The sequence below is a fragment of the Anoplophora glabripennis genome, unplaced genomic scaffold (genome assembly GCF_000390285.2).
Source record: "Anoplophora glabripennis isolate ALB-LARVAE unplaced genomic scaffold, Agla_2.0 scaffold168, whole genome shotgun sequence".
NCBI classification, from domain to species: domain Eukaryota; kingdom Metazoa; phylum Arthropoda; class Insecta; order Coleoptera; family Cerambycidae; genus Anoplophora; species Anoplophora glabripennis.
Genome location: NW_019416458.1, coordinates 195372 through 215495, shown reverse-complemented (window position 1 = coordinate 215495; position 20124 = coordinate 195372). Strand labels below are relative to the sequence as shown.

The 20124-nt window shown below is 35.9% G+C and overlaps 3 protein-coding genes and 1 non-coding gene across 5 annotated transcripts; 3 read left to right on the top strand and 1 right to left on the bottom strand.

Moving 5' to 3' along the window:
* The first annotated feature begins 296 nt into the window (after positions 1–296).
* Positions 297–15658, top strand: LOC108907272 (WD repeat-containing protein 81). 2 transcript variants are annotated; one of them, XM_018710879.1, is made up of 9 exons: positions 297–562; positions 616–2046; positions 2240–2424; positions 2478–4841; positions 6914–7089; positions 7156–7404; positions 7460–8521; positions 11151–11407; positions 13612–15658. In XM_018710879.1, the coding sequence occupies exons 1-9, from the start codon at positions 462–464 to the stop codon at positions 13841–13843; spliced, it is 6057 nt and encodes a 2018-aa protein (XP_018566395.1). In that variant the 5' UTR covers positions 297–461; the 3' UTR covers positions 13844–15658. The 2 variants fall into 2 exon arrangements, with proteins under 2 accessions (XP_018566395.1, XP_018566394.1); XM_018710878.1 differs by having other exon boundaries at positions 13597–15658.
* On the top strand, positions 14183–14274 carry LOC111691558. Its single transcript, XR_002762976.1, has one exon. It is a non-coding gene; the product is annotated as a U6atac minor spliceosomal RNA (small nuclear RNA).
* Positions 15659–16127: 469 nt separating the features above from the next.
* On the top strand, positions 16128–19295 carry LOC108907241. Its single transcript, XM_018710833.1, has 11 exons — positions 16128–16193; positions 16249–16410; positions 16466–16614; positions 17171–17336; positions 17387–17569; positions 17622–17783; positions 18034–18252; positions 18301–18490; positions 18556–18692; positions 18933–19136; positions 19197–19295. The coding sequence occupies exons 1-11, from the start codon at positions 16128–16130 to the stop codon at positions 19293–19295; spliced, it is 1737 nt and encodes a 578-aa protein (XP_018566349.1).
* A 129-nt stretch (positions 19296–19424) lies between these two features.
* On the bottom strand, positions 19425–20065 carry LOC108907251 (cytochrome c oxidase subunit 6A2, mitochondrial). Its single transcript, XM_018710844.1, has 2 exons — positions 19907–20065; positions 19425–19741 (listed from the first exon to the last, which is right to left on the bottom strand). Exons 1-2 carry the CDS (start codon positions 20058–20060, stop codon positions 19509–19511), a joined length of 387 nt encoding a protein of 128 aa, XP_018566360.1. The 5' UTR covers positions 20061–20065; the 3' UTR covers positions 19425–19508.
* Positions 20066–20124: the final 59 nt, after the last annotated feature.

Genomic DNA, 20124 nt, shown 5'->3' with positions numbered 1-20124 from the left:
TGTCAAATGGAGACAACGTTCTTAAATACTTAAACTTTACCAATGCAAATGATAACTAACCTCACAGATAAAATTTCTACTTCCTGATATTGTTGGAACCAATAAAATTAAAAAATAAATAAATAAATGTATTATATATGCATATACATTTTTACCATATTAATTAATTAATTACTTTAAAATTGGTGTTTATTTAAATCTCGAAGGCGTATTCCCAGCACTGGCACTCCCGCATGTCAAGTGTTGTAGTGCAAACAGTTTGAACATACCTTGTACTATTTTGACGCGAAAGTTTTGATAACTCGTGATAGAGGTTATGTATATCATAACATAAAAAATACTATTCTTTGTTCTTAAAATTGTGAAATCTAATAATAAACAACAATGTTCAGGGTATATTAATAAAATGGGTGGTGAAACACTTACGTATAATTTTTTTTTGTGACTACTGAAGCAAAAAAATGGAAAATATTTTCGAGGAACTGGGTATACCTAAGAAGTACTTGAAGAAGTCATGTACAGAAGACAGATATGTAGCTTTAGTCCATAAGCTCTGGTTAAAGTAAGTTATCGAATAGAGAAGTATGGGGTTTAATAATTATTTCAATTTTTTAGGTCTTTGGTGAAACATTTAAGGTTAACGGAATTTATTGAAAAATCTCGCTTAGATGCATGGCCTAACACTGACGATGAGGTTGGATTGTCATGGATAAAGGTATTTGTTACCGTTTTGAAGAAAAGAGATTCGAAAGTTATACCTCTACCTAAAATACGGCCTTCTACTAAAGAGGAGAATGCTTTGATGTTTTCTCAGTTAATGCAGTACATTTCGCAAACAAATTATAAGAACTTATGGAAAGAAGCCTATAAAAAGTATTCGTTTACTTCAGAGCCTAGTAAAGAAACTCAGGTGATCCTTGTAGATTATAATGATGTTTTAAAAGATATTATTACAAGATTATACGGCTGTCCCATCGTAAATACATGTAATCCTGAATCAAGTACAGAATCTTCGAAATATTTTGATGTAAACCTAAACATTCTTCCTTCAGTATGTGCAGTAGAAACATTAAATGCAATCTTTTTAATCCACGTACCTTATTTCGAGCACAATTTACGTGACTGCGTTACATTTTCACCTGCTATATTAGATAAATGCTACAGCAAACCGCTTTTTATCGTTTTCCAGCTGCTGAATATACTGAAGTCACTCCATGACCGTAGTTTAACATTAGGCGATGTAAATTTAAGTGATATATACATGACTGAAGATATGTGGATATATATTTTTCCTCAGATCAGCTCTAATATTTACGTACAGAATCTGCCTCAGTTTGAAACCAAAAATGCAAATATGATTCAAGACTGCCGCAAGTTGGGCCACAAATTTGATAACACTTTCAAATGCGAATGGTGCGGTTTGCGGACTTACGATAAGATCCAAATAAATAACGAATCTCTGGAAGACCTCTGTCAATTATGGATCGACGGGCAAATATCAAATTTCACTTATATCTCGGCCCTAAATAAGCTCTCGGGAAGAAAACTGGGGGACCCCAGCTGCCACTACGTGTTTCCGTGGGTCACTGATTTTTCGTCGCACTGCGGGAAGAACTGGAGAGATTTGAAGAAGTCTAAGTACCGTCTGAACAAAGGCGATCGTCAATTAGACTTGACTTATAACAATTCCCAGACTCAAGTCCCGCACCACGTGTCTGACGTGCTTTCTCCGATCACTTACTACGTTTATATGGCCAGGAGGACCCCCAAGTCGGTACTGTGCAAAAATGTGAGGACTATTTGGGTGCCGGCTGAATATCCTAGTTCCATTCAAAGGATGCAGGAGTGGACCCCCGACGAATGCGTTCCGGAATTTTATACCGATCCGTCTGTATTTAGAAGTATTCACGACGATTTGGATGATCTCGAAGTACCCCCTTGGGCTTCCGGGCCAGAGCACTTCATCGAGAGGCACAGGGAACTACTGGAGAGCCCCCACGTCTCCGATAAGTTGCACTATTGGATAGATCTGACGTTCGGATACAAGTAAGTGTTCTGTATGAATTATACATGGTGTAATTTTGAACGGAGGTTTAGAAACATATACAGGGTGTTCCTTAATGATAGGCGAATATTTAAGGGTGTGATTCTACATGGAATATTAATGATAGTTTGCTTTGTAGACTATGGTCCATAATTAAAGCACCTGTCATTAATTTTCCATTTATTTGTGCTGCAGATTAACTGGTAACGCTGCTGTGAAATCAAAAAATGTATGTTTACACTTGGCCGATGATCACACATACTTGACGAAATCAGGACTAGTACAGCTCTTTTCCCATCCACATCCGTCAAAAAGCGTTAGTTCTCCCTTTTGGGCCAAAACCCCACCCAAAATATTCATCCATAAGCCAGTTAAAGATAGTAAGTACTCATTTTTGTGGATGCCTCACATTCCCTAACAAATTCAATTATAGGGGCCAGAGACAGAAGTAGTTCATCCGTAACGGTACAAGAGACTTCAAAAAGCGACGAGGACGAACACATAGCAGACGATCTAGCGGCGAATTTCTTCTTGAACCGGTCTTCGTTGGATTTAACTAAATTGTTGTCACGCAGCCGTTCTTCCTTGCACGAGGAACAAGGTTCCAAACCGAGCAGGAGCCCCAGCAACCAAAGGAGTTCTAGCGTTGGCCCGAAAAACCCTTCGTTTACGTCGCACGTCGTGCAGAAACCGAAACCGAATCAGCTGTGTGTCCCGTCGTCCTCGTTAAGTACCGGCACAATATATCTGCCTAAGGAGTATAAACCCGAGCAGGCCCTGGATCTTTTGGAGAAAAAACATGCTTTTATTGCTAAAATGTTTCACCCTGAACAAGGAAAAGTTTACTCGAGCGTACCCGACGAAATGCTGGTCAAAGATATTGAAGAGTGTGTCGTTCAAAACGCCTTCACGAATTTTATATACTCGGAGAATTTCAGGGAAAACTTCAGGGCAAAGCCTAAAGCGACCAAGTCGCACACGTTTCCGTTGGACAGTCACGATGTTTTTCTGCAGAGTTATCAAAGACTGCCGAGCCAGAAATCTGAAAATCAAATTATTTGTAACTACGCCGGCATTATTTCTACGAGGCGTACAAGAGAATTACAAGTTTTAGGATGTCTGGTAGTCGAAGTTTTCATGGCGAAGCAATTGAGGGCTATGGGGGCTAACAATTCAAACTTACCATTCAACAAACGACTGAAATCGTGTTTGACGGTGTTGAAGAGTTGCAAAAGCGACGTCCCTCTCTGCGTTTCGTACCTAATTGACTTATTGTTGCAACCGGAGAAAACCGACTTGAAAAATTTCGCTTATCCCGTGGTAACCGACTTAGGTTTACCTCCGCCCAGTGCCCATCTCTTACTGGAGCCTCTCCTAAACTGCATTATACCATTCTCTAAACATTTCCCGCATTTATACGCCTTGATATACACCTTGAAGGACTTCCAGAACGTCGCGATGGAGTTAAACATTTTGTACCACTTTGATTGTAACGGAGAAATGTGTTCCGAGTACGAAAATTTGGAGAGAACTAAAATCTTACTTGCTCAGAATATAGCAGAATGCAAAGTGAAATCGTGCGCTAAACACCTAGAAAGTCTGCTGGGCGAGCTGAACACTAATACTGATTACGAAGTTGTGAATATTTTGTTGCCACATATAAAAGATCTGATCGAAGACCCTCCCACTTCTGTATTATCGGCTTGGTACCTCTTCGAGCACGTCTCGAGAGTTTTGGGTCCTAGGAAAACCGCGGAATCTCTACTAGAATCTATTTTGAAGCTTTACGAAAACGAACCGAACGACGCTCACTTACCGTACAACGGGAAAATTGCAAAGCTGTATCACCACAGTTTCTTGCTTCGTCTGATGGTACGACTGGGTCTGAGGTGCTTCTTGGACAACTTCATAACACCTCTGGTAGAAGCCGTGGGTGGTTATAAAGATTACGATAAGACGGAGGTTTTCCTCCACTCCCACTCGGAAAAGGTGTCCAAGAGGACGTCGCATTTGAAAACGATGGACTCCGAACACATGGACGCGTCCGTTAGCGATGATTCCAGCGCCAGCGAGAAACAATCGAGCATAGTTGTGGCTAAAAAGGAGGTTAAGCCCAGTTCCGACGAAGAAGTTCAGTTTGAATTTGATGAGGACAAAGAGGACGATCAAATGAAGTCGTTGATAGAACAGCTTGAGCTTAACGTAGCTTCGGACCTGCCGTTTAACCACTCCACCGCCGAAGAAGCTCTGGACGCTACCATAGCGGAAAACATAGACCAGCTGCGGAATATCGAAGAACTGAACCTGCAACTGAACGACGATATCGTGGATATTAGGTCTGGAATCGTGTCTCCTACTATACCTATTCCGTCGAGTTACCATCACAACGTCATGAACATTAGCTGCGAAATTGGCAGTAAAAAGAGCGAGAGCGACTCGTTTTTAGAGAAGAAATCTGTGAATTCTCAAGAATTCAACGCCGATTCCTCGAATTCCAGCGTGGTTTCCAGCACTCAAAAACTGGGTTCGAAGACTAAGAAATCCGATACGAAGATTTCCGAGATGAGTTCCGACAGTGTGGTTTGGTTGTCGCACAGGTTAGGTCCAGTACTAACTGCGCGATACTTGTCCAGAAACCTGCTTAAAATGTTGACGTTGTGTTACGTCGGAAGAGAAAACCTGGCACCGTTGTCCGTTGAGGAAATAGAGGACGTGTCCGATATTTCCGTAACTTCCAGTCATATTTTAGGCGATAGAAACGCCGCTAAGGTTATGGAGTGCCTTTCCAGTATTGCCGGTAAGTGTATATTTGACAGATGCTTGTATATGTCAGATGTTCTTTGGTGCAAGAATGAAACGGGTAAGATGCACAAACACACGGTACTGTCACTAAACTCCTAAATAAAAAACTTTGTAAGGTTATGAACTGAAACCGAAAAATTAAATAAATCGGCCATTCTTGTATCACAGAAAGAACGTTAGCTTTATGTTTTTTTTGCCTCCTTAGCATGCTGTTGTCATGTCACATCAGGTGGATTGATATGTAGTTGACCTAAACTAGATCAATATCAAAGGTTATTGACTCTGAAATTCACAAACTAAACACAGTGCCCTAAAAAATAACAAAACAGTAATTACGCAGGTCAACATTTGATCTAGGGACAATCGTCAGAAGTGACTAGGTATATGGGGGTTTTTTGGGTCGCTGATTACGAATCCGAGGTCAGTTAAGCTCCATCACATCAGATTCAAGGTGACTTGAAGGTCAAATAAAGAAATGACCTCCAAAAAATCTGAAAAAAATCATGCTTATGTTTTAAAGTCCACCGAATCCAAGGTTTGTTTAAACCTACGATACACCCTAGAGGTCATTCAAGGTAATTTCAAGGTCATTCATGAAGTATTTTGGATAAAAAAGTTAAAATCAATCTGAAAAATCTGAAAAAATTCGTCTGAATGTTTTTGAGGTCACTAAAAGTGATTTCAAGGTTATTTAAGCTCCATCACGTCAGGTTCAAGGTGATTTGAAGGTCAAATCAAGAAATGACCTCCAAAAAATCTGAAAAAATTCATGCCTATGTTTTAGAGGTCATTGAACCCGAATCCGAGGTTTGTTTACCCCTACGATACGCCCTAGAGGTCATTCAAGGTCATTCATGAAGTATTTTGGATAGAAAAGTTAAAATCAGTCTGAAAAATCTGAAAAAATTCGTCCGAATGTTTTTGAGGTCACTGAACGCGAATCTAAGGATATTTAAGCTCCATCACGTCAGGTTCAAGGTGATTTGAAGGTTCAAGTTAGAAAAAGTTGTGTAAAAAAATTTAAAAAGTGTATTGAAGTGTTTTCGGGGTCACTGAGTTGATCCGGAGGTCTTCAAAGAGTTTCCATCTGTCTACGTATAACCATCTACACGTTTGTATGGAGATATAGTCTCTTTTTCTGATGGGTTACTTTCGTTCTACTATTCTGATTATGGGTTACTTTCGTTCTACTATTCTGATTAAGAACGTTGGCATATAACTATCCCATACGTTAATACGGTCAAAATGAATCGTTCTCTGAAAGGCCTCAGTACAATAGGTAAGTCCTTGTAGATGAAAATAACAGCAAATTCGAACTTAGTCAATCCAACATCACTTTACTGTATCTTTTCTGATTTTTCGCAAAACTTTTTCTTGATTTGACCTTCAAATCACCTTGAACCTGACGTGATGGAGGTTAAATGACCTTGGGTTCGCGTTCAGTGACCTCAAAAACATTGAGACGAATTTTTTCAGACCGATTTTAACTTTTCAAAATATTTCATGAATGACCTTGAAATGACCTTGAATGACCTCAACGGTGTATTGTAGGGGTAAATAAACCTCGGATTTGGGTTCAGTTACCTTTAAAACATGAGCATGAATTTTGTGCTCATGTTTTGCTCGGATTTGTGATCAGCGACCCAAAAAAACCCTATGTACCATAGTCACTTCTGACGATTGTCCCTAAATCAAATGTTGACCTTTGATTATTTTTAAACAGAAGTTGGTTTTATGTACAATTGGTAGTGTATAACAATATTAGTTAATATTTAATAAATTGAGCAAAAAAATATTTTTTTAAAAGCACTAACAAATTTTTTGTTTTGTCGTTTTATCTGCCTTAACATAAATTTCAAATTTCAAAGAAAAAAACATTTGTTTGGCATATTTTTTGGCTTTATATGCTAAGAACTGAAATTTCAAGTAAGATTTCTATCGTAGCATTGTTACTGAGGAGTAAAAAAAATTCAAAACAGATTGTTAAAATCAGTTTTGCGGTTCACAAAAAAATCAACTTTAAAACTCATTTCGAGTGAAGTATTTTTGTAACATATTTATTTTTAGCCTTGTATGGTGAACAGTTGATATTATTCCAATACATTCCACATATGAGCGAACTGATTTTACTTTGCAAAAGGAAACTGACTCTAAACTTAGAAGGGGGCCTAATATCATGTTTGGCGCTGTTGAAACATATAATTCCATATTTATCCGATGCAATGTTAATGGATCAGTTACAGGTAACAACTACATGGATTTTTGTATACTTTTTGGTCATTTTATACTTTTTAAATTTATTTTTTTAGGACGTCATACTAAAAAACATATTACATCCCACCGTTAGACTGTTAGGTTCTACAAAGTATACCTTCCCAAGTGGACATATAGCGAGGAACATTTTAGCTCGTAAATATTTAGACGCTTTATATATACTTTCTATTCGAATGGGCTCCGATATGACAAAGAAATACTTAGCTGTACCGGCACTTCAAAGATTTTTCCTAATTTTTGATAAAGTTTACGTAAACGATGAACTTAAATATCTAGAGGAAAAGGCAAGAGTATAAATTTTTCACAATACACCTGATAAATAATTAACTTATTTTGCAGGGACCTGAAAAGGATAAAGACGTTACAAAAGTCACAGAGGGGTCTCACTTTGTCGAATTACGCAGAGACGGAACCACAACGGAATGGGCAGTGGGTGGCAGACCCGTTCAGATATCTCACGTTCGTTTAAAAGATTCCGAATCCGCCGATAGTTTATCGCCCCCTGTCCCCAGCGAAGTGGTGGCGGTTCTAGCACAGGAGAGCACCATAAACCTAGCTCTAGACGAATTAAGGCTTGTTTTTACACCTGAATTAGCTCACGCCGCTTACATTCCGTTTTTGAGACACGTAGGTGCCGACTCTTTGGAAATATCCCTGAAAAATCACGACAATATCCGCGACTTGTGTCAAAACTACGAACAAGAAATTCGGGCCCCTCCCAACCTCGTGCCTAGGTTGACGTCAGATTTCAACAGAAGCAAGACTATAACGACGTCGAGCAGTATCGGCAGCAACATCGCGGTTATCGGCAACAGAATAGACGTGCAAACGGAGAATTTCGACAGCCTCAACTCTGACCTTCTCAGCTTGGTCAGCAGCCGCATGGAGAACACCACGAGACACCTCCGGGGCAACTGGCTGGCCTATTGGGAGCACGAGATCGGACGTTCGGAAAAAGACAACATGTTCAACTTCAAGCAAATAAAACTGCAGACTTTCGCCGGCCACACGCACAGCGTGAAGTGCCTGTACGTCCTAGACAACGAGAACAGTTTTATGTCAGGTAGCCGAGATAAAACCGTCAAACTCTGGTCGTTGCGGAGCCAAGGCGACGGTTTCAGCACGTCCAACTGCCAGTGGACGTACAGCGCTCACAAGAAATCGATACTGACAATAACTTTCATAGAAAGCATGAGGCTGGTCGCATCCTGCGACAGCGTTGTGCATATATGGGATCCGTTCATGGGCGCCAATTTGGGTAACTTGGAATCGACTAGGTTCTCGCCGGTTAACGTTCTGAAAAGCATGCCGGCGCCCTCGACTTTAGTTTTCGCCGCCACCACGGACGGTACGGTGAAGGTTATCGATGCAAGGCTTCTGAATTACATACAGGAATTAAGGGTGAGTGAAATTTAATGCTGTGAGGTTTTTTAGTCTTTCTTGTGTTTAGGTGTTCCTTTAAAATTACTACTATATCAATTTTTTATAAGAAAAAGCTCATTTTTATGGGACACAGATTGAAAACTGAAATTTGATATTACTTATTTTTGTTAACGTCGCTAATAACGTATTTTACTTCCCTGTGAATATTGACATTTAGTACAATCATTGAAGCTTTTCACATCCGAATTCTTTGAAACTGAACCGATCGACTTGAAATTTGGCAGATACTTAGAGAAAAGGTCAATGAACATTAGTGACATAGCGCCGATTGTCGTTTCCACCCTGTTGGGGGTTGACACCCCTTCCCGCTGGAAATCGATAGAGAATAATCAAATTTTGAGCAAAAAATATTCGAAGAATTTTTTCGAGAAATCAATAGTTTTTTAGTTATTGACAATTGAAAACTTGGAATTTTGAGTGGAAAATTCAAAGTATTTTCCTCGAATAACTAAAAAACTACGCTTTTATTAAAACAAGTGTAATGAACAAAAATGTAGCTTATAAATAAACAAAGAAAATCATTTTTCAAAAAGTGTTCGATGTATTCGATGTCAAATAACGGAAAAAGGATTAATTTTACGTGTATAACGCTCCGGGAGTTTTTTGTAGTACTCAAAAAGACCTTCAAAATGAGCACTTGTAAAAGTTAATTAGAACAAAATTGAAGGAGTTGTCGTCAAAAACAGATGGGTTGCTCATATTTTTTAAGGAAAAATGAGCAGTAAACGCTGCACCATTTCCATCAGATTTAAAATTAATCGTAGATCCTTTACAATTAGTTTTGTTTTAGTGTTTTTTATACGATCTCTCAAGTTAGACCGGTTTAGAATGCGTATATTTTGAATAATGTACGGTAAAAGTTGAAAACATATTTTCCATTATTCAAAAAAAATTGCCTTATTTATATAATAACTCTGAAAGTATGGAAGATATGTAAAAAATGATAGATAACAAAAATGTAGCTTTTTTTCAACAAATATTTTGCTTTTTTTTATTCCTATAGCATAAAAAATAAAGGAGATATCGCCGCTTGAAGTATCCATTTTAGTGAAAAAACGACTTGTCTCGAGCCCTTCAATCCTTTCCCTTTAAAAAACGAAGGACTTAAAAGCTTTTATATGCAAACGAACTTACAGCTCTTGAAATTATCTTTAAAATGCTTTGTTGTAGGATATTATAGCTTCAAAATTAAGTTATGGTAAAAAAATCAATGACATTTTTTCGGAGCAAAATAGGCTTTCTCATTTATGGAGCAAAATGTTAGGATTCAGTGTGTATAAAAGTTTATATGCAGCGTAGCAATTTTTTTAATGATTGATGATATTTAAAAATCGATTATAATAAAAATATTTTACATATATATTGGTAAAAGGGTAGTTTATAAAAGTTGAAAATGGCAAAAGTAAAATATTCTTTCATAAACAATATAAGGGAATTTTTATTTTAAATTATTGCACAATTAGAGCATTCTAAGATTTAAAACTTAATTTTTTATAATTTCTTTAGCACAGGGGTGATTTATAAGGGTTGAAAACTGTTATGAGATACAAATTCTTTCATAAGCAATTTTTATTTTAAATAATTGCACCGTTAAAGCATTCCAAGCTTTTAAAAAGTAATTTTTTATCATTTTTGACAATACAGGGGTGGTTTTTAGGGATTGAAAGGGAAATATTCTTTTATTAGCTATAAGGTAATGATTTAATCATTCCAAATCTTTAAAAAGTAATTTTTTATCATTACTTTCTGCATAGGGGTAGTTTTTAAGGGTTAAATAAAGGGTCGAAAATATCAAATATATCATAAAACATGTTCAAGAATATGGAACATATTTAATCTTTGTACTTGAACAAGATTTTTATCAATAAAATGCTTAAAACTTAATTTTTTCAATTTTTTCCACTTAGGGGTAGTTTTTCCCCCTAAAAAACAAAAAGCGTCAATCGGGCTTATGTCACTTTTGAACTTGAGCCTACAATGCACTTAAGATTGTAATTACTATTAATTATAAGAAAATATAATTTTTTTATCTATTTTTCTTAGTTTGTACTTTTGCGCTGAAAAATTCCCCAAAAATTGAGAAGTATCTTTCTATCTTTCAATGACGATTTGTTTACGCGGCTGGTCTACAGCACGTAACTCATCGTATAGCACACGGACAGAACCGTTCCAGAAAAAATATTTTGATACATAATTGAACTTTAATTTATGAAAAAAAAGCAAAAATTGAACTTTTTCGTTTCTATTACAAATATCGTTAGGAGGCTGTAGTTTAATTTTTATAGATTATAACATGCCACACCCTGTATTATGTATTTAACCAATCAAATTTAGTGACTGGCACTATCCTGGCCTAGAAATATATTAGAAAATGCTCCAAATGACGATTTGGTTAGGGTTTCCTATTTGTGTAATAATGAACCTATTTCTTAGTATGTCTTACTTTTATTTGTATTCACTTTGTTGTAGATATTCCTGTGACGTTTATTTATTAACTGTTTGTACTTGTAAAATAGTCTTATTTTTGTTCTTTAGATTTGTACCAGTAATCGTACAACACAATGAATCTATCTGTCTATCTGTCTAGATCAGCTTGAATCCGTCCGGGTTTATACGAAGCTTGGCGATTTCCCGTTCGGGGTTGTGGATTGCCGCCGGTCAATCATCGGGAAATATCACGGTACTGGATACTAGAACCGGATTGGTGATCTCCAACTGGCGTGCCCACGAAAGCGAAGTTTTACAGGTAGTGGCGGTGGATAACAACACTTTAGTTTCGAGCAGCCTAGATCAGACTATTAGCGTCTGGAATATATGGGACGGAAAGTTCAAGTTTTATATGAGGTTCGTATATTTTTACGTTATTTTTAAGATTGCTTCAATTAAAAAAAAAACACCATTTATTTATGCTTTGACAATTTTTTGTTATGACATTGGCTTTTATTTTTACTTATTATTGACAATCTTGATATATGGGGTGGTCATTAAGTACATTTTGATAATAAATAGAGTGATTCTCTCTTCATTTTCAGGAAATAAAGTTTTTTCAAATTTATATCCTAAACGGCTTAGTTTTCGGGGTGATGTTCAACGAATATTCGAAAACTTTCATATGGATTCAACGAACAAAAACGATCGACCTTCTCGATTTTTTTTAAACTTTGGGATGTCAGTCTACTTTAAATTTTATGAGACGTCTTTTTGTTTTTCCAAAAAAAAAATGTTTAGGGTTCCTTGACGCCATTGCAAAGTTTCTCAAAAATCCCACCTTTTAATTTCACAAAATTTGGATGTTTTTCAAGGCCAAATAAGCTATCTTTTAGCCAAACGTCAATATGCAAAGAATGACCGCAAAAAAAGCCATTTTTCCACCTGTTTTTGAGACTTTGACAGAGGCGACAGGGAAAATCCTAAAAATATTCTAAAAATGTCCAGATACTCATCATGTAAAATGAAAATGGGCATCACTTTCGGTTTTTCGAAAATCACCCTTATTTAGGGGTTGAAAAGACAAAAAAGTGAACAAATTAAGAATCATCAACAGTCGTAAAACCCCAAATATTTGTATGTTGTTATCAAAATAATATTATGAACGTGAAAATATCTAATTTCGTATTTGATACGGTTTTGTCCGGATTGAAAATCAACCCATAATATCCCTAAAGGGGTGAAATCATCCCCTAAACGCCTAAAAATGCAAAAAATATATTAAAAGTTACAATTTTTTTTCTTTTTCTTTTATACATGATAATTGAACCTTTTAATAACCCAGAATCGCTAGAATCACATTTTTAGGCGTTTAGAGGATGATATCAGCCCTTTAGGGATATTAAGGGTTGATTTTCAATCCGGACAAAACCGTATCAAATACGAAATTAGATATTTTCACGTTCATAATATAATTTTGATAACAACTTAGAAATATTTGGGGTTTTACAACTGTTGACGATTCTTAATTTGTTCACATTTTTTGTCTTTTCAAGCCCTAAATAAGGGTGATTATCGAAAATTTTCGAAAAACGGTGAGTGACGCTCATTTTCATTTTTCACGACGAGTTTTTGGATATTTTTAGAATATTTTTAGTATTTTTCCTGTCGCCTCTGTCAAAGTTTCAAAAACAGGCAGATTTTTCAGTCACTCTTTGCTCCTACCGAAACACTTTTTTTCAAAATGTGCAGAATTTTATCACACTTTTATCTTTTTCTTTCAGAATTAAAATTGCTTTAAAACTTATAGAGAAAAAAAGATAAATGAGAAAAACGAAAAAAATTTTTTTGTTTTTTCGAAATTGATTTTCCCAAAAACCCCACCTTTTATTTTCACCAAATTTGGATATGCTTTTCTCATTTATCTCAGAAAGTTTTAAAGCAATTTGAATCCTAAAAAACTAGGTAAACGCTGATGAAATTCTGTACATTTTGAAGAAAAAAATTTTTCAATAGGATGATTTGGGTCAAAATAACGGCCACTTGAAAAAAATATGCATTTTCATTTTCGGAATATTGTTGTCACGATGTAAATTTTGAAATGGCGCTACAAAACTCCAAACATTTTTTTCGGAAAAACAAAAAAACACGTCTCATAAAATTCAAAGTAGACATTCCAGTTTAAAAAAAAAACGAAGGGGTCGATTTTTTTTACTCGTTAAATCCATATGGATACTACCATATATTTTTTGTGAAAAGATTTGTTCAAATAGGTTCAAAATATAACATTTTTGAAATGCTGACATTACATTGATTAAACCGTGTTTAAAATGTTCAACACCATCAGTTGATATAATCGTAAACAAAACTCAATTTTTTACTCTAATTTTAGTCGTCGGAGCAAATTCTATTGTATCATATCAAATATCTGCGTTGACATGATATTTTTCAAAAACTTTATTATTAAAAATTCCTAGAAACCGAACCCTTTTTCCTCAAAACGATCTAAAATAATCACTCGCTTCATTATCCGAACTTACTTAAAAACCACCACTATTTTTACCGTTTATTTGTATTTTTTTTAATTCCCGTCGATCCTATAACAGCGTTTGCCTTCCTAGGGGGGCAACGGAACCCGTCCACTGCCTCAACGTCTACAATAACGAACTGATATCTGGGACGACGGCGAACCGCGTCGGCGTCCACACTTCCATAGACCTAGACGCCTCGTTCTCGAGCACCAAGCTCCGATCTGACGCCTTCAAGGGTTTACTTACGTCCATGGCGGTCTTGCCCCTAAACAGATTGTTACTGTTAGGTGCCGACACCGGAAATATTAATTTGTTGTGTTGAAATTGCCTCGAAGCGGCGATTTGGGCGGTCTTTGAACGAACAACGTGTCTCGTTTGATTTTTCACATACGAAAAAAAAAGAGAAAAATAATAAGTTCTAATTTTGAATTTCCCGCCAACGTGTCGAGTCCTATTTTTTCCCTTTTAAAAATTATACAAGTCTTAATACTATACAGAAATTATAGTATTATTATATTTTGTATTAAATACATCAAAATAATGTAAAATTTCTGTAATAATTTTAAAATTTGTGAATTTTAGTTGAATTTTAAAATTATATCTCACCGACACAGATGTACGTGCTGTAAGTACATATACCATTGTCGAATAAATACAGAGTGTGTTGTATGAAAGGAGAGAAGTTTAGCACTCCCCTAGACAAGGATGGAATACAATACACATGGTTAAGGCACACCTTGACCACAATTTTTTTTATAACTAAACATTGCAATTTGTTTCCGATATCAAAATTCCATTACTCCGAAATCAATTATAAGAGTAGCAATAATGTAAACGTAGGTACAAAAAAGTAAGTCCGGAGTGTTTCTAAGACCACCCGAATCGTTACTATGTTGTGAAATTTGAACGGTAAAGGCATAATACATATGTTAAAAATCCAGTTTTATTTGAATCAATTATGGGAATTTCGAATAAATCCAAGCTGTATTAATGATAAGGGTAAAATAATATTAAATTTCTTTTCAGTGAACTGAATATTTTTATAGCGACGTAACTTGCTTTATGAAGCATAGCATTCCTAGAAAGTACTATTTTTACGTGATATTTTACTAATTTAATAGATACGTACCAAATACAGGGTGTTTTAAATTGTGTGCGAGGCATCGGATCTAGCAAAATTACATCAAAATTTGTGTAACACTTTCCGATGAACTTTATTCTTCCTTAGTATCTGAATCAGTAAAAAATATTTATTTAAACCTGATCAAGTTCAACAAATTATTTTGTTAGAGGTTCATGTGTTGCACCGATTTTGAACGCCCTTTACATATTTTACTAGTGCAATTAAAATAGTACAATGTACGTTAATTAAAACTATAATTTCATGGCAAATAATTTTTATATCAGATAAATATCAAACTAATACGTTATAAGCCAAAATGTATGATTTAAATAGTTTTTTAGTTCGGTAGGTGATGTTTAAAACTTCATTAGCTTTCGATTTATAGGATGTTAAAAATCAAAACAATATTTCATAAACGTTAAACAGATATAACAGTAAAAATAGCAGTAAGTACTTTTTGTTCTTTTGAAGAACCGATATATTTTTATACCATAAAATAAATCAGCGATATGAATTTCAGCAAATGACAATTTGTTTTGAGAATTGACATCTCAATGTACAGAGTCTGTTCAACAACACTCTTTATGGTTCAACGTATGTAAAAACTTGTGATAGAAAATAAAATGCTGAATATGTTGAATTTTCAAAAACACGTTTGCTCAATTTTTGGTTTGATTATCATAAAAATGAACGTTACAGAAAAAAAAGGGTAGGCTGTTGAAACATTAGTTGTATTATTCATCTACATAGCCATGACAGTTCAACTGTTTACAATTTCATGGTTCTTTTGTTCGAGTGTTGCAATGCACACTCTGTGTATTGTCCGCAATATTGAATTATATTTTTTAAAAAAGTGTTACTGTAAGTAAAAAAATCTAGTCAGTACATACGTTAAGAATATTTTTATGTGATTTAAAGAATAGTTTTTATTATTTTTATATATACGAGTGTCTCTATTAAGTAGGTTTGCTTCAGATTATTGCCAGTTCTTATTTTCTTATAAGAGTATTATAATCCAAAGATAAAATTGTATTATCCATTTAGAGAAAATAAAGGAATTGTTATAAAACCTTCTACATTTTTGCCGCCCTTACATGCAGGGCGTTAAATAGGTACGTCGGAAACTGTCGGTTTGCGGATCATTTTGGTATCAATTCGTTCAAAGAATCACCGTTTAATGTTCATAGATATACTTAATTAACACCCTGTACATCCTGATAAAAAAAAAGTTTAACCCTTTCTAGGAGTCTAGGAAAATAAAGCTTAGAAAAGATTTTTTTAGACAGTATTTAAAATATCCGTGAAATGTGTTGGTGCAATGGGCAGTGTAATCAATACACATTTACTATTAACCATTAACCTAATTAGCGTTAACATAACAAAGGTAAATTCACAGGAATAGAGTTTGCTATAGCGACGGTTCAAGTTGTTTGATCAATATTTCCACCCAAAATATTATGAGACCGTATTTTGAAACAAAAGAATGGGGTTAACGAGTAAAACCGGACTGACGGCTAGTCCTACAAAAAAGGTTGCGAGAACTGAGAAGGTAAGTACGCGAAACTAAAATAAAGTGAAATATTTACGTCTACAATTATATTTAGACGAAAACTGTTCAATTAAGGGCTATCGCAAAGCCGGCACCTTTCATATTGAAACGTTTCGCTGGACTCTACAATCCTTATCCGTACGGGTGTTCGCTGTTGTGTAACCACCCTATCGATAACGAAGCAAAGGAGTTACTACGAAAAGCGAAAGACAACTGGGTAAGAGGCATTAATTCATATGGTAGACACAGAAATAATCGTTTTTGTTGTGTAGGGAGTTGAAGGCAAGAACGTCCTGTTGGCGGAAGAAATCGAAGCTATAAGAGAAACTTTAAGACAAATTAGTACCAACGAACCTACATTTGTACAAACGAATATCATTCTTCCACAAGTGGAAAGCGTTCCCGAAGAATTGTTCAGAAGGTAACTAGAGAAACTGCCCTTTTTCAATAAAAATGCAAATCGGAACGTCAATTTTACTACCCAAGTCCTTTAGTTTTGTCTAAAGTTAAAATATTTCTCGTGCTATTATCGTCTCTGCTCCACTACTAAACCCTCCTGATTTTTTGATTACGAAATTGGCCAGTATCAGCCTTTGGAACTACTCTCCCGAAATGATTACAATTATGTAAAAAGAAAGACAACCACCGATCGTTTTTTCACAATTTCATAATTTTCAGTTATTTTATTAACAACAAATAAAATCATTGCGTGACTGAACCAGTAACAAAACTACAATCCCTAAGATAACAATCACAAATTGAGACTTCAACGAACTGCATTGTAATCTCCACTTGTTTAACAATGATTGGGTGTAATCTGTCAGAATTTACAACTTTGACACCATATTTTGTGTCTTTTTTCTCGAAATGTACCAACTACAAATCATAACGCATAATACTTTGAATCTGGCGAAGTGTAATTAGTATGCATATCTCGACAAGATATTACGTAACCGTCGTAATAATTTTACTTCAAGGTACACCGAAACAGATTCTAGACCACTGACGCCAGCCCCGACTTTAGCTAGTGCAGCAACGAAAGCGACCAGTTCAAGAAGATGTGTAACACCTGATCTGATACCTACTTGCAACATCAGAGAAAAAACTTTACTCGTGCTAGATTTAAGGCGAAGCCATAGCCAGGTAGGTTTTAGCTTTCTTCGAGTTGATGAACCAATAGTTGGAATTTTTAGGAAACTTTGTCATATTACGCCAGTTCGTCCGCCCACGAACCCCCCTTAATTCGTATCCAGCACGTTCACACCAGAGCGGAAAGTTTGGAGGAAAAAACTGCCGAAGAAGTTCAAACTTTGACTAAAAGCTTGAGTACTCCTGCCATTTTCAAGAGGCCTAAAAGTGGTAGAAAGTCGGTAAACGTAAGAAAAAAAAATCGTTAGTTTGAAACTGTACTAAAGGTGTTGTTTTTAGGAAGAACATACTGAAGATGTCAACGAAAAAGACCAAGAAGATCAAGAGGAGGGGGATGAAGAAGAGTTTATAAAAAGGCGAGGCAAGAAAAGACGTAAAAAAGGAAGGGATTCTTCGAGGGGCCCTCCAGCGTTTCAAGCATCGTTAGATCCTGAAACACAGGTATTACAACTAGATTATTAGCGTGTTCTATATATATTCCAATATATTGGGTGTTTCTTACTTAATTTTGCATAAATTTGTTGTATTAGTCGAAAGTCGATGGTGCAATGATTTCCCAAATACTATCATAATTTTTAATTTCTTTATAAACTTTAACAGCCCATAAACTGAAATTCTTTGTTTGCTTGTATCACCCTATTTTAACCTGATTAAACTGTGCCCTTCTTAAAGAAACACCCTGTATTTCTAGATGGCGACTATAGGCCTGGATTCCCACAATCCCAGCGCCCGTCCTTCTTTAATACCAGGAGGTTCATTGCTGGACACTGGTGAGGTACCAGAGAGAAAGAAAAGCATACTGAAACCTTCCGTCAGCCTAGACATTGACTCGTACCTAGACACCGAAATTCTCAAACAACTGAGAAGAGAACTAAACGAAGAAATTGTCGACAATGAATTAAATAACAATGTACGACATATCTGTTGGTTTACAATCGTCTAACTGGCTTTATTTTAGAGACGGAAGGCGTTACAAGAAGCCTTACGGACGGTCACTAAAGATAAACCGGCATGTGAAGAGCTCGTGGCTCTTCAGAAGGAGTTGCGGGTGCCACCAGTAAACGCTGACCTGTGGATATCGCTTCCCAGGGCTTTCTCTAGGTCCAGCGCGAGATTCGAGCTACCTATGGACAGTCGATCGCTTAATAGTTAGTTGAAAACTTAATTTGAAAAATATTTGCACGTTTGTTTCGATATTTATCCGATTTTTTAGCTATGACGCCTTTGGATTATGTGAGGGAAAACATTAGTATTACCTCGGCAAGGAAGTTGCTGTACAATTGCATTTTCAATAAATTTAAAATGGAAGTCGAGGGTGGCGGAGAATACGAGCGTAAAGTCTCGGGAGAGGTATGAAATCGTAGTCGAAATCGAACTGTAAATAAATATTGACTCACTAGTGACGTCATTGTTCCAAAAAAACAATACAGGGGGGTCTAGGTTTATATTTAATTTAATTTCAACATCTCATATCTCAAAAACGAAGCGCATCTACGCCTCCCATTGTTTTGATTTTTTTTTTGTCTAAAATCACTCGGTAATTTTTCCTGATTAAATCGAAGACTGCCTTGTATGTCCTGTATTTTTTAGAAGTTACAAGAATGTCTGGATCTTCTAATGGGAAGGCCCCTGTCTGAGAAGCAATCGCGCTATTTCAGAAAACTTGTAGGTTGGAAGGAAAGCGATATTTTCGACTTTAAGACTTGCTGCGGAATCTTTGCACTCTGCGAGAGACTATTAGCGCCTCAGTTTTATCCGCAGCTGCCAGACAGAAAAACAGACCCTTGTCATGAGGTATAACTAGATTTTTCGAATTATTTACAAAGTTTTTTGATCAAATGCCTTAATTTTTAGGTCGAATTAGCGGATTTTGAGGTACTATCGAGAAAACTACATGGACAAAAGGTGGACGAGAGACTTATAGAAATTTTAAATGGTATAAAAACCTTATAAAAATTAAATGCAACGATGAAACTTATGTGTTTCATTATTCTGGAATCCCAATCTTATCCGATAAAATGTTTTTAAATATTTTTTCAAAAAATTTCGGTAATTTTTGCTTTAAAACAAATGGGGCATATGTACGTAATTCATGACATTTATTAACAATTAAAAATACAAATAATATATGAAATGGCTCTATTGAATACTATTATACACTCTCACTTAATGTGCCTCATATCCATCGGGGAGGGCATTAACATGAGAGTTGTGGAACAGAGAACGGTTGCCTTCACCCCATGGGAATCGCTTTGTACGAACACGGAGATAATCGTATTTGACGAACTCTGGCTGTCCGTGATGTCCGCTTTGATGGGCTAAATAGCAGTTTACACCACAGAGTAAGATCGATGGAAATGCTACGAAGATAGTGAGGTTCTTCCAAATCTTGAACCCACCTACAAAAAAGATTATAGTGAATAATAATAATAAAAGGAGAACGAGAAGAATAGGCTACTGAACTAAGTAGTGCTTAAAGAAATTTCCTTCATTATGTAATGGATTTTAACCTCTGAATCTTTACAGAAGGGTGTGGGCTTAAAAAAAGATACGTATACACTTACCTTCATGCTGTCCAGATACCGCAGAAGGGCCCTGTACCTGAACACCCCTTTGCACGGTAGTTTGTAAATATCTTCGGAATGCCTGATTTACAATGGCAGCCATTTTTACCTTTTCTATTTTTCCTTTTCTTCTTCTGCTTTCTCGATGACACATGCAAGCAAAATTAAAACTGTCAAAAGTCAATCAGGTGATTAGCTTTTGTGACTCAACAAAACTT

Bases quoted from the DNA above. Each gene is read 5' to 3' on its own strand.
- LOC108907272 (XM_018710878.1), top strand. From the start codon at position 462: ATGGAAAATATTTTCGAGGAACTGGGTATACCTAAGAAGTACTTGAAG. The intron at 4,842-6,913 runs GTAAGTGTATAT...ATTTATTTTTAG, and splicing joins GTGCCTTTCCAGTATTGCCG to CCTTGTATGGTGAACAGTTG. The intron at 11,408-13,596 runs GTTCGTATATTT...ATCCTATAACAG, and splicing joins AAGTTCAAGTTTTATATGAG to CGTTTGCCTTCCTAGGGGGG.
- LOC108907241 (XM_018710833.1), top strand. From the start codon at position 16,128: ATGGGGTTAACGAGTAAAACCGGACTGACGGCTAGTCCTACAAAAAAG. The intron at 16,194-16,248 runs GTAAGTACGCGA...AATTATATTTAG, and splicing joins AGGTTGCGAGAACTGAGAAG to ACGAAAACTGTTCAATTAAG. The intron at 19,137-19,196 runs GTATAACTAGAT...CTTAATTTTTAG, and splicing joins AAACAGACCCTTGTCATGAG to GTCGAATTAGCGGATTTTGA.
- LOC108907251 (XM_018710844.1), bottom strand. From the start codon at position 20,060: ATGTGTCATCGAGAAAGCAGAAGAAGAAAAGGAAAAATAGAAAAGGTA. The intron at 19,742-19,906 runs GTAAGTGTATAC...TCTTTTTTGTAG, and splicing joins GGTATCTGGACAGCATGAAG to GTGGGTTCAAGATTTGGAAG.